The 14,526-nt window shown below is 37.6% G+C and overlaps 1 protein-coding gene and 1 pseudogene across 5 annotated transcripts in view; both read right to left on the reverse strand.

The window, feature by feature from the left end:
* The window catches only part of SUCO (SUN domain containing ossification factor), a 114,086-nt gene that overhangs the window by 6,727 nt on the left and 92,833 nt on the right, over window positions 1-14,526 (reverse strand). For all 5 annotated transcript variants that reach the window (XM_069065576.1, XM_069065575.1, XM_069065574.1 and 2 more), the window contains 3 exons: window positions 11,242-11,329; window positions 5,051-5,155; window positions 1,927-2,081 (listed from right to left, as the gene is read on the reverse strand). In XM_069065576.1, the coding sequence (XP_068921677.1) occupies window positions 1,927-2,081; window positions 5,051-5,155; window positions 11,242-11,329 (348 nt within the window). The remainder of the gene's footprint in view (window positions 1-1,926; window positions 2,082-5,050; window positions 5,156-11,241; window positions 11,330-14,526) is intronic.
* LOC138144224 (U1 small nuclear ribonucleoprotein A pseudogene) lies at window positions 3,035-4,986 on the reverse strand (annotated as a pseudogene).

Consider the following 14,526-nt stretch of genomic DNA (forward strand, 5'->3'; position numbering starts at 1 on the left):
GGCTGACCTTGGCAAGGAGAAGGACAATCTCTTTGTTTCAGAGTAGGGAAAAGGAGAGGGTAGAAGATGTCAAGGGGTTTTGTGATAAAGAGAATGAAGGATAAGCAGCTCATGAATGATGGGTTGAAATTTTTCATACATATATATGACTATATATGTGTGCATATATATAGATAGATAGATATATAGATATACTTTGAGAGAGACAGACACAAACTTCTAAGAGTAATGAGGAAGGGAATCAATTAGGGAGGAATAAAAAGGATGGCTTTGCATCAGTAAAGGTCCTGATGAGATTATATAACATGAATTTGTAATGAATCCATTTAGTATATTTGTGGAACTTCCTCCACCTACGTCCAGCAGATCAAAAGAGTAGAGAAGGCAGGTGGTAAAAGTAACTCAAGGCTGAGATTTGTAAAGAGGAGGATGATGATGATCAAACAAGAAGGCAAGGAATTCAAGGAGCAGAGGGCAGTGTAGAGTTGAAATGACTAACTGGTTTAAAGCTAGAGACTAGAGAGGTAGGGAAGTAAAAATGGAGCAGGGGTAATGACCTGAGAAATACTGAGGGTTAGAGGGAATAGAGGTCTCTTTGAGGAAGACAAATTTAAGTGCATGAGAAGTAAAGCATAGGGATAAGTGGCATTATAAAAGGTTATGGTCAAATAGAACTATCAAAATTTCTAATTAGAGAAGTCAAACACTTATGGGTAATGGCAAGATCTGGTGTGTGACCTTCATTGGCTGAGGTAGAGTGAAGGGGAGCTCATGGGAATCAAGGAGATAGAGAAAATAGGTTAGAGAATTTAAGGGGCATCTACATAAATCTTAAAATCTCCTAGTACAAGGGCAGGAGTTGGGAAGGAGAGAAAGATCATGAACCAGGGACTGAACTCCTTGAGAAAAGAAAAAGAATGACCTGGAGATCACTTTACTTCAGCTACATAACTATTACTGGGTGGAAATTTTTAATTTGGAGGACTTCAAAAGAAGAAAAATTAGGTGGAGGAAGAGAAACAGAATCTTATCTGGAACAAGGAATAGTCCGATTCTCCTTAGAAAACCTGTGAGCCTGGGATTATGGAAAATAATAAAAACATGACAATGATGAGAGAAAGATAGATAGCATTTATATGATGCTTTAAGGTTTACAAATTTTTTTTATAAATATTTTATTCTCACAACAACTATAGGAAATAAGTGCTATTTTTAATTTCCATTTTGAGGATAAGGAAACTGAGGCAGGCAGAGGTTATAGTCAGTACTAGTGCTCTGACTTCCATATTCAATTGTTTTATATATACATAAATGACTTAAAAGGAAAAAAAATCCCACTAACATTTTTAGTCCTATCACTAGTGCTCTGATCACGTAGAGGAAGTTGTCTCAATAAAGCTAAGGCAGTCAAGTTACAGGGTCATCTAAAGAACTGGCATTGACAATGGGACAAATGAATTTACAGGTCCTCAAAGGGGTATGGGAAGACCATTTTTCTCTTTCAATTTCATTTGAATAGTAAAGAGGTTTACCCCATCCTCCAAAAGAGTTAATGGTTCAAACTGCTATTCAAGTAAGTCATTCAATTCATATTTGAAAGAAAATAAGAATATTGCTAAAATGGAGAAATAAACTAGATTACAGGATCATATCTCTAGAGCAGGAAGGGAATTTAGAAGGCCATTAGTCCAATCCTTCATGTTACAGATGAGGGAACTGGAACCCAATAGAAATTCTATTTCTTGCCTTCCACCACAAAGCTACTAAGTATCTACCAGCCAGGATCTGAACCCAGGTATTTCTGACTCCAAGGCCAGTGCTTTCTCTATGCTTATCACTAGAGGAAAAGTGAAAGGATAAATGTCTTAGAAGCATGTAAAACATTGCAAAGTAAAAAAACAAAATAAGATAAAATAACCACTGTACCTTTTAGGGCTGGGATAATGATTGTTCTTAGGAAGCTTTGAAATATAATCTCCATCAAACTGAGAAGTATTCCTACAACGCTGCATACAAAGCATCAATCCCAAAATGACACACAAAACCAAAGAAATCACAAGATAGCTTTGTCGATCTGAAACCTGGAGAGGGAAAAAGTAATAAAATATATTTTATAAATTATTTGGTCATACTGGAGAAAAAAAATATATGTAAATGTATATTATTGTGTATATAAAATCTACCTGGTGAACTGAATGAATAAAACCATTTATTTTGTTTTCAGTGACCAATTTGAAGATGAAGGGCAAGCACTTCTCTGAAAATCTACTTTCCAAAGTTCTCCTTTAGTACCTCAGCACTTAACTTAATTGAAACATTTAAAAAGAACTGGTAAAATTACTTGGACAATTACATACATAAATATAGCTCTCAGTTGTTAAATATATGATATAGAACTGACAATGTGGTCTAGTTGTAAAAAAATAATACAAATATAATCTACCTTCAAGTTTACAAATCATTTTATATCCAACCTACTTCATCTAAAGCTCACAGCTCCCCTCTGGGATAAGTGCTAAAACCAGCATCCACATTCTAAAGAGAAGTGAAGGCTCTCAAAGATAAGATGACTTTGCTTATGGTCAAACCATGTCTCAGTGGTAGGATTTAAATTCAGGTCTTCCAGATCCCAGTGTCCAGCACAATGTACTACATCAAACACACATTAGTTCTTGAACAGTGTTCAAAATGGTGGACAACAGTTAAGTGATAAATTATGTTTAACTGAAATTTAATTCATTTTCAGTAAAAGTAGCATGTTCTTTAAAAAAAAAAAGAAAGAAGGAAGGAAAGGGAGGCAGCATGGCTTAGTGGGTACAAAACTGTTCTCTGAGGTAAAGGGCTGGGTTTGAGTCCTGCCTCTGTGACCCCAACAAGTCACTCAGCCTCTCAGGGCCCAGAAGACTCTTGGGCTAGGAAATGAAGAATGCTGGGATCTGCATTAGTAGAGTAGTTCCTTATAGAACTACCTTCTAGTCCTCAGTCAAAAAGACTGGGTTGTTAGACTGGATTTTTTCCCCTTTTTGGGGGGGGAATTTTATTTTAAAAAATTCTTTCATAAATTTTCTGTACAACAAAAGTTTTTAAACACTTGCTAATTACAAGGTGCTTATGTGATAGGTACCAGGGATACAAAGATGAAGAAACAACAGCCCCTGATAAGGACAGAGGAAAGAGCCAGAAAAAGACCTGCTACATAATGTGGAGAGAGAGTACTGGGATGAAGAGGTTCAGAGATGGTGGGCCTGAAGCTGGCTTTTCATGAGACAGGCAGGTAAAATACACAGAAGCCCAAGAAGAGCACTCAAGAAGGGGAGCAGAGAGGAAACCATGACATGGACAGGGTGAAGGACATTCAGTCGATGAAAAACTGAATTCAGGCTACTAAAAAAAAGGCTTACTTTAGAGTTGTAAAGTTAAACTAATGAAATATCCTCTGTTTTGGAAATCAAGTTTAATCATTTGTTAGACACAAAAGTTCATTTGAGAAATATCAACTGGATACATTTTTGTGAGTGTGAAAAAATCCTAGGCCGCCAACCTCTTATTTTTGCCCCCGGCTCCAGGTGCAATGTCTAAGAGCAGACTCTAGGTACAATGCTTGTCACAGGCGCACTCATACTACAGGCCAAGAGAAGGGAGCAGGGTAAGACAACCCCGAGAGAGCAGCTGGGGGAGGGCCACCCTAGAAGGAGGGGGAGGACAGGGGAACGAACAGGGAAGGGCTATTTCCTGGCAAAAGAGGTCTTCATGGCATTGTTTTGGGTAATCTTGAAGCCCTGTAGGGCATCAGGCACCTCGTTGTCAAACTCCACAAAAACAATGTCGTGGTGCCTGGGGACCAAACGCACCTCCTTGAAGCCAGGGAACTGACTAAAGAGCATCAACAGCATGAGTTCATTGGTCTCCTCTGGCAGGCTGGTGAGGAACAGGATATGGTTGGGTGGGTTTTCAGACAGTGGCTGGGCAGGTGGCATCTCTCCAGGCATCATCTGCTGTGGGGGCATGGCACCAGGTGGGATCTGTCCAGCGTCCAGGCCAGGTGGGGGAATCATCCCCGGGGGAGGCATAATGGTGGCTACACTGGAAGATGGCACATGAGAGGGGGGACCTAGGTCATGGGTGGCAACCTCAGGACAGGCTAGACAGCAGCCACAACTGGCAAAGCCACTCCACCTGGGACAGCCTTCTTGACTGACAGCATTTCTTGGCCCTTGGGTTTTCTCTTCTCCCACTTCTGGTCACACTCCACATAGGTGCCCTTCATCTTGGCAATGATGTCTGAGTCTGAGTTGGGAGTGCTGGATTCTTGTGGGTTTGTCATAGGAGGGAAAACCCTGCATGGAGCGCAGAGCATTGGTAGCACTGCTGATCTTCTTGAAGATGACAAATGCATGGCCCCTCATCTTCAGGGTCCTCAATACCCTCTAGGATGTCCAGAATCTGGCTGAACTGGGAGAAGATGGCATAAAGGAATTTCTTCAGTTTATCCTTCTTTATCTTCTCGCTGAGGTTACTCATATAAATAGCTGGGACGTGACTGGGGCACTGCCATGGTGGAAAACTCTTGAGTTTGGCCCAATTCACACGGGATCCAGTAAGGTGTCTGCATCCAATGACTCTAGGTCCAAATCCAGGGCTCCAGCCACCTCATTACCACTGCACCTGCCCCTGGGTGGCCAATCCAGGAGCAGCAGGATTCCCAGGTTCCCATGGAGCTCGACCACAGGAGCCACAGAATGAAGAAGGCTGGGTTAATGGCATGCTTCTGTGAGTGCTGCTGGTGGCTCTCTCAACTGGATATTTTTAAGTATTTAAGTATTTAAGTATAAGCTTGTTAGCTAAATATCTGTTAAGATCTGGATCATGAGACTATCAGAAAAAGCTAAAAACATGGCATTTTAAGTTGTAAAATACCATCGATCCTGGATTATGATACTATTATGTTACCCATCAGATAATCTATTTATGAGAAAGTTCTTAGATTCTTTTGACGTTCATCTTTACAACAATTTTCTGGCATGGACTATTTCACCATATTGATAATTACCTCACGTTTTAGTTCCGCTACTGTTGTTGATAAATTAGAAACTAGCTGTGTCATGTTGGACAGCTGTGCCTGCAGCAACTGGATAGCTTCAGTTTGCCGTTGATCCTGTTAAAAGGAATAGACATTTTTGTTTTGAGTTAAATTTGTGGAGATATAATTGGAGTATAACCAGTTATGTTTTGTTTCCCTATTTGAACCTTAAGTCATAATGCAAGTTTTTCATAATTTTCAAAACCCTAGCTATACTGATTATAAATGTAAATATATGGTAAGATACATAGAATATTTTGACTTTGATAGGAGTTATATTTCAAGAATCTGAACCAGGTCATTTAAAAAATAAGAAACTTGCTTCACTCACCTGTAGCACTATTCTGTAAATTGAAGATTTACCAAGAATTAAAAGTCATTTTGTGAATTGTGAATTAAAAAATTGTGGCTATACAATATATAATAACCCAAAAGATACATGGAAATATATACTCTGGAAAGATAATCTTTCTATTTTTAAAAAAAATATCAGTCAATTTAAATTTGCAGTATTCATCCATTTATAAAACCAAATGAAATTCAATGAATTTTAAATTTTTAAAATATATTTGTTTAAAATAAAATTTAATAGCCTCTATTAAAACCTACACTTGTGTTATTCTTGCTTACAAATACCATTTTGCACATATTTTAAAAAATTGTATATTTTTTCAATCATCACAATTCTTTCTTCCTCCCAACATACTACTATTTCTCTGAAATTATCCCTTTCATCTTTTACAGCACAATCGTATTCCATCATACATAACCTAATTCATTCAGCTCTTACCCAATTTATGAACTTTCCCTCAGATTCCCATATTTTGCTCCTTCAATGAAAGTTATAATTTTGCATATCCTTAGAATTTGCTTTTGTTTAGGTCTAATCACCCCCCCACTTTAATCTACTGTCCCTTTAATTCCCCTTTCCCCACTCTCTTTCCCTATCAAGCAAAATTTATGTTTGTACTCAACTGTATGTATTGTGTATTAACCAGTTCAGATGAAAGAGTCAAGTGTCAGTAGTTCCCATTCCCTGGTTTGCATAGATGTCTCTTTTTGCACCTTGATTATGCAAGAATATTTGCCCCAAACCTTTTCCCTCCTCCACCAATTTTTTCTTCCTCTCCTTCCATATTTCTTTTAAGATCAAGACATAAAAGAACCAATCCTAGGCCTTCTGTTTAATTAGACTCCCTCTAAGACACCTGATGATAATAAGATTCACAGGGGACACATGCAACATCTCCCCAAACGAGAATAAGCAGTCTGTATCCCTGTTTAGTCCTTTATCATTTTTCATTTATGTTTACCTTTCTGTCTCTCTTAAACCCCTGCGTTTGAACTGCCAAGCTTCTAAATAGCTCTGGTCTTTTCACCAGGAATGCTTAGAAATTATCTATCTCATTATTTCATTTTTCCCCTGTAGGATTATACTTAGTTTTGCTAAGTAATTCTGGATTGTAAACCTTTATCTTTTGCCCTCTGAAATATATTCCAAGCTCTATATTTCTTCATAGTGGAGGCTGCTACAACATGTGCAATCCTGACTACATTCCTCTCCTTCTGGTTGTTTTTAGTATTTTTTCTTTGACCTGGAAGCTCTGGATTTTGGCCATGATATTCCCGGGAGTTTTCATTTGGGGGTTTCTTTCAGGAAGTGACTGGTAGATTCCTTCTATTTCCTTTGTCCTCTTGTGTCTAAGAGCTCAGAGTAGTTTTAAGATTTCTTGAAATATGATGCATCTCTAGTCTCGTTTTAGTCATGATATTTAAAGTAGTTTGAGGATTTTTAAAATATTTCTTTTGTTTTCCAAGTCAGTTCCTGCTATGAGATAAATTACATTTTCTTCTTTTATTTCCCCCAGTCTCTTGACTTTAATATCTGTTGTCATCTCATGAAGTCTTTGATTTCTATGTGGTCTATTCAATTTTTCAGGAACTTTATTTGCTTGGTCAAGGAACTGCACCTCTTGTGCCAAACTGTTAATTCCCTTTCCAATCTTTCTTCCACAGTCCTTATTTCTTTTCTAGTTTTTCCCTCTAATATTCTCATTTCAATAACAAAAGCATTTTTAAACTCTCTTTTTAAAAACTTTTGCTTCATCTTTCAGGAATTCTCACCAAATTGTGCCCAGCTGTGTTTTTCTTTGCAGCTTTGTTCACAGATGTTTTGGACTCTTTTTCTAGTTTTGTATCTTGAGTGTCCCTGTTATCATAACATCTTTTTATGATGGAAGTCTTTTTTTTTTGTTTGCTCATTCTTCCAACTTACTGCTTGACTTTAGACTGGCTAGGCTGTTGTTGACTTCTGTAGGGAAGACTTGGGCTGGTCCTGTTGCTGCTTTCTTAGGAACTGAGTGTTGCGTTGTTCCAGGACTTCACAGAGAGCTCAGCACCTAGCATAGTGCCTGGCACAGAGTAAGTGCTTAACAAATGTTTAATGACTGAATAACTAAGGGGCCTGCAAGCTTTTTGCACTTCCAAAGTGATCTGATGCATGGTAAAGTCTTAAAAATGCCCCAGTCTGAGCTCTGAATTTGTCTGACCTAGGTTTGGGGCTGAGCAACAGCAGTCTGCTGTAGGCTCAGCCAGTCAGCCAGCTGGGAAACTCTATTGGTTCAGAGAGATAGAAATGCAGGATCTCACATTCAGAATCCCAAAAGGGTGGCCACTTTTTGATGAAGGCTTTGGCTGTGGAAACCCACGAAACACAAATACATAATGACTCTGAGAATTTCAGGATGCTTTTTTCGGGTGATAATATCAAAGCAAAGGTGAGGACTGTGAAAAATATTGGGAAACAATGACTCAAAAGTAAGGAAGCAAAGATGTGAGACTGGTAGACTATGGAAAAGCCTCACACCTATGTATGTATACATACATGATGTATACATCATGAATACTCTGAAAATAGGTTTAAAAAGCCATGTACATGACAGAGACTAATTAATATCCTAAAATAAACAGATATTTTAACAGGGAGGAAATGTCTATTACTAGGGTAAGAGTCACTCCTGAATCAGCAGTCTAATTTCATCCAAACTTAGTTAGGCAGCAGGGTGTAATAGATAGGACTCAGCAAGACCTGGGTTCAAGTCTTGATTTGCAATTACTAGCAGTGTGACAATGTCACATCGTCTCTGTGCCTGTTTCCTCACCTATAAAGTGAGGGGGTGGATTTAATGGCCTTGTAAGGTCCCTTCCAACTCTACATCTTTGATCCTATGATCTCTCATGTCAACTCTTCTCCTCTTCTCTGATTCTCTACAGTATCTGTTCCAAACCTCTTAAGTCATGTACATATCCTCCTCCTTTCCCATCCATCTCAGACAACCTTGCCTCATATTTAGCTGAAAAAATAAAAGTAAGGCCATGTGTCATGAGCTCCCTCTCCTCTCCAATTTCACATTTCCAATAACCTAGATTTCCCCTCCCCATTCTCTTTTTTGCTTCATTTTCAGAGAGTCAAGTGGCTCATTTTGCCAGTGGCAACCCCACTATTCTGTGGCCGGGATGTTACTACCTGTTGTCTCTACCATGAACCTGTTCCTTTGACCATCTCTCATTTGTATTTGAATTTCTAGTGCCTGAAACACAGAAGGGTCTTAAAGGCTTGAGTGACTGAATTTAATTAAATTCCTTAGCTCTTAATGTATGACCCAAATGCTCAATGAATAACTTATAACATAAAATGGAATGTTTAATTTTTGTCTGTGCTCCCTGCTCCCTCTGCCTAGACCATACTAGGCATTTAATAAAACATGTTAAATTGAACTTTAAAATGCTTAAGCTTAGAACTCTGGACCCTGTTCAGATACTTATAATCTAGTGGGGGAAAACAGATTTATATATAATTCTACGCTTTCTTATCTGGATTAGCTGAAATAATTTTTGCCAGTTCACACAATTTTTAATTAAAATTAAGAGTGAAAAAAATGCAGCAAATTCATTTAAACAGCACTAGTGGGATCCAATATTCGGGGGGGGGGAGGACTTTATGAATACATAAAGTCTTCACAGTGTTTCTCCATAAAAGAAGGGATAAATTATTGCCTTTCACTAAGTTTAACTATTTTCTTTAGGTCAGGCCAGAAAAAAATTTTAGAGTGTAGAAATAATTAAATAAGAAAAAGCAAAGGGACAATAAGATGGCCAAGCAATTACTTTGCAACTGATTCTGCTCAATCAGTTATTCTTCGCTGCAGATAATTCTTATCTTAGATATAAAAACTAAAGATTAGAAATCACAGTCCCTGAAACAGACTTTCTTCAGGACTAGCAAGGTAGCCTTTGAAGCAGGTTCTTTCTAATAAGGTACTAGCTACTTGTTCTAACTAGGTTTATACAGAAAATTAATATTTTTTCATTCATCTAAAGGGTCTACAATGTGCAAGGCAAGGGTGTGTCAAAGGGGAATATGAATTCCTGTTCAGTTTTTTCTCATTTATTCCCACTCACAAAAATATTCTGCAGTTCAACTTGCTCTCAAGCAACAGATAAAGATACGTACAAAACTAACCATAATATAAAGTAAGAATATGGCAAGTGCCAAGAGAGGTATAAAAGCACAGTAGGTATTCAGGAAGTAAAGATCTCTTTTTGGTTGACAGAAGGCATTAGGAAGGCTTTATAGCAGAAAAAAAATCTAACCTGGAACTTGAAATGTTGTTAGGATTCCATCAGGTTAAAAAGAGGATTTTAAAAAAGACCAATCCAGGAAGAGAATAAAGAGGTAGAAAAAGCAGGAAAGCAGGGAAAAGTTGAGGATTGGCTCTAGTGTAATCTGTACAAAGGACTTGAGTATTTAAAAAGCATGGATTTATTTATTGATAAGATTTAATTGGCAGCAATCTATCAGATGGGCTAGACAGATGGGCAGGGAAAGCACAGCACCAATGAGTCCAATTTCAGCAAGAAGCTGCTATAGAGAAGAGACCTTTGCCCCTTACCCCAAGATTTTGAGCCCCATTTGTTTGAGGGGGTGAATGATGGAGTGCGCTCAAGCCCGCACCCTAAGATATTGTTTTATGTCCTTATTTTCTGTTATCCATTATATTGTTGTAAAGTTCTGTTGACAGCAGTTACCCCATCTTACCTTCAAACTCCCATTAACCTCTGTAATGAAATTTATTGTTAATATATTTTTGCTGTGTAAGTGACATGAAAGATCTTGGGGTCGAATGTAATGGGAATTTGAAGATCTTCCCTGCCCCCTAATATAAATAATAAACATGTAATCACATGGAGCCTATGGTGGGAGAAGTTTCCTGAAGGGTAGAGCAGAGCCCACAGGAAGCTGCAAGTCAGAGCAGTTAGAGCTGGTGGGAAGAGAAGAAGCGCCCAAGGAGACAGGTAGGCTTGTCAGTGTTTGTTTGCCCCCTGCTGTAATAGCTAAGCTTGTGAGTGTTTACTTGTGGGAAGTCTAAAGGATGGTGTGGCTCCCTGCTGTGCTATGGTGTATTAACTTCTTTGTTGTTATGGAATCAGTTTCCTGGTGTTGGGATTTGGCTCTCTGGTGTCTGAATAAATGTTTTGCTTCTGTCTTCTATATGAAGAGTCTGTTATTATTTTGAGATTGAGAACTATGCCAGCATATTCATAGTTGCCATCAGCACTGTGAATATTGTGTTAACACTACAGAAAGTGAACCAGTTAGAAGAGGTTAAAAAAAGAAATCCTAACTTCCATAGTGACATGCTTCCACTATAGGAAATTAATATAATTGTATAATAGGCACCATTGCCCTTCAAAATTTCAACTGCTTTGCTAACCACCAAACATATGTTGACAAAACTCATTTGCATCATTATTCTGTAAACTTTCCCAAGTAAGTTTATTCTCTCATCTAGCAGTATTCTGAGATATCAAATTGAAAGGATGATTTTAAAAGACCCAAACCAACTATTTTTAGGCATAATGATATTTCAAATGTTCTTTATCAAGCTTATGAAAAAACTACATTGAAGGGAATTCCTAATGCTGATGGCCACACAGTCTGCCAAGAAGAAAAAAAAAGCATTAAATAGAAGACTTTAGAGTTCACCAACTAGCAGAAAATAAAATGTCCTAATGTTTATTTCTCCCATTTTAGCAGGAAGACATTTACCAAAATTCAGGAGTTTAATGAAAAAACTACAGTAGGTAGAAAGACTACTTACCTGTTCCTCTGCTATTCGAGAAGTGTTCTGAAGTTTTATTATAGTTTTATTAAAGGCCTTTTGCATTTCTTCCATTTGTTTTCGATACCTGTGAAATGAATACACTTTTAAATTAATTTTCATTTTCCCCTTATTATTATATATAACCTCTACTTTGGAGAACTGTACTCCTAATTTCAAATCCTTCTTTAATCTTTTCTATCAATGATAACTCTTTGTTTTCACTAGAGCTATTAATAAACATAAAGAAAAGGGATCCTGGGGATCTACTGTGTACTGCTATTTAGTGATAGTGATAACATCATACTTCTTAATGGACTAAGGTTTTATTTGATTTGAGGTTTATTTGGGGAGATGGAATATGCTGGACAGGTAATGAGAGATAAGGAAAGATGATTTGGGAACATGATAGGATTACTCATATAATAGGAAGCAAGAGGTTTCTTATCTTGGCCTACTAAAATCCTAACCTTCTTCTAAGGCCCATTTCTGATATTGCCAACACCATGAAGTTTCTTGTGATCATTTTACTCAGAAATTATCTTTTCAAATACAGGAAGGAGGAATGCTAGCCATATACAAAACTAAATTTTAATTTTCATGTGTCTGTCAACAAGCATTTACCTACTTATTATGTATCAAGAATTCTGTTAGGTGCTCTAGTCACACAAATTAAAAATACAAGAACAAAAAAAATCCCCACCTCAGGGTGAGGAGGGAGGCGGCTAGGGAATATAGTATGTTCAGAGTTGCTATTTAAAAGTTATTCAGCTTTGCCTTGAATCCCACTGTTAGCATGCTAAAGATGCCATGCAAATAGGTTATATGTTTTATTAGTGCCATTTGCTTTTACATCAACCATAATTTATTTTCATACTAAGCCCCCATCTTTATAAAGAAAAAAGAAAAATTGTTAAGTAAAATCAACTTATATCAACCTATAATTACATCTAAAGAGTATGCAACATTCTGAAGCCATAGTTCTCTGCCTTTCCAAAAAAACGTGGAAGCTAAATTTGCTTATCTCCATGATTGGGAAAATCATATAATGATCATAATGACAAGTCATTATAATTAACAACTAATATTTATATAGTACTTTAAGGGTTGCAAAATTTTATACACATACATACATATACATATATACATATACACGTAAATAATCTCACTTTATCCTCACAACAATCCTCTGAGGCAGGGTGCTATCCCCATTTTACATGAGGAAAGTGAGGTAAGAGCAGTCATTTAATTTGCTTAAATTTAATATAGCTAGTAAGTATGTGAGACAGAATTTTAACTCAGGTCTTCCTGACCCTCTCTCCATTGTAGCAGTTAGCCGTGTCTCCTGTACAGTTGTTTGCTCTGCTTCCCTTACTGCATGTATTTCCTGGGGTACTACTCCTAAAGGACACACTGAAGCTATAATAATATCCTGAAAGGGCTCATCTGACTAATGTAGCTGAACCCAGAAGAAGTGGGATGTAATGAAAAAAAGGAAAAATATTATCAAGACTTTCTAAGACCTCTCTATTTTCATTCCTTGAGAAAAAGCCCCGACACAGCTTACCACAAAGCTGACTGTTCAACCTTTTGATTAACAGTAAGAAGAAACTGTCAAGGGCTAAGCCTCAAGAGATGGAGCCAGGCACTGTGCAAGCTCAAAACTCTAAACACAAATGTTATCAAAGGCCACAAGAGAGCAGGCCCAAGGAAACAATGTGAGGTCAGCCTGTGCTCAAAAATATAGCATGGAGCAGTCTTCAGAGAGTCCCCACAGGAGATTCACTCCCACATTAAATTCTTGTAAATCTTCCATCAATATGCAGAGTTGCCTCTAACGGTGTGTTGTACACTTAATTTTTTGCCTACATAAAGTGCTTGCTGGGACAAGGTGAGGGAGAGAAAATGAGTAAACATACATCCTTACCATGGAAAAGCAAGAACGACACTCTTTTTATAGTTTAAAAGAAAATTAGAGGGCCTATGTGTGTGTGTGTGCACATGGGCAAGTGTGTGCCCCTTAAGCTTGTGCCCATGGGCGCCTCCTTAGACCTGAAGGGGCAGGAGGAAAGAGGTGGCTGGCTCTCCCTCGGTTTATCTCAGAGGAAAGTAATCTTGGTTTTTCACAGGAGCTTGATCTGAGGTCTGGAAAGCTTAGCAACTTTGACTAGCCAGGAACATAGGAGAAGAGGCAGCACTGGAAGAGGCCTCAGGCTCTCCAATTCAGCTCTTTACTCCAGAGATGAGGAAAAAGGGAAGTTCAAGGACTTTTCTACACTTATATGACTCCATGGAAGTGGGACTGGACATGGGGCTGCCTGACTGCAAATCTACTATTCTTTCTCTTTAATGTCAAAGCATCCCACTAAATATGGATGAAGGGAGTATTAGGGAAAGCTATCTTTTCTCACTGTATGATATATTACTGAAAGTATTTGCCTAAGAGTTGCACCTTCCATTTTCCCCTTACTTTACTTTTCATCACTGCCTGTATGCTTGCATATCATCTTCTAATGAGACGGGGCCCTTTCAAACTATCTTCTGTGTGCCTTCTTTACCGAACTATGGTAATGCAAGAGCTAAAGTTAATTAAAAGCTAAAATTCTGAAAATAATGCTGATGTCCACTGACTAGGGAATGGCTAAACACACTATATGTCACATGAATGTAATGGAATATTACTGTGATGAAATGATCACTATAGAGAAGATGGGGAAAACTGTATGGACTGATAAAAGTTAAGAAAGCAAAATCAGAAATATATACAATGACATCAAAGTAAACAGAAGGCGAACAACAACGAATGAAACTGAATAATGCAAAATCATAATGACTGATGACCAAGTCTGTCCCCAAGGAAGAAATATCAGGAGGCCATCTCCTTCACATTAATATCTACCATTTCTGATAAGACAGTTGGTTTTCATGAACTTTTTTTTCCTTCTTTTTTCTTCTCAGGTTGCGAAGAGAAATCCAGGTGATATAAAAAAGATATAAATTTTTAAAAGTATTCCCCATGCAATCTGGTTATCTTGTATTTGCCAAAATGGGGAATTAACTCATTTGTCTTTGCACTAAATTTCCCTCAAATGGTCAATAAACAGTTTAATTCTTTATGATTAATGAAATAAACCATTATTCTAAAAAGATTCTGTGTTGATCTCTGTTGCTAAGATAAACTTAGGATAATAAAATCACAAAGCACTTGCAACATGTATAATGGAAGTACAGAAAAAGGCTCAGTAACATACAGAACAGCAGGATTATTCTATATCAGAGACTCAA

The sequence above is a fragment of the Petaurus breviceps genome, unplaced genomic scaffold, assembly GCF_028583685.1.
Source record: "Petaurus breviceps papuanus isolate PSGF00001 unplaced genomic scaffold, PetGlider_PUasm1.0 90692, whole genome shotgun sequence".
NCBI classification, from domain to species: Eukaryota; Metazoa; Chordata; class Mammalia; order Diprotodontia; family Petauridae; genus Petaurus; species Petaurus breviceps.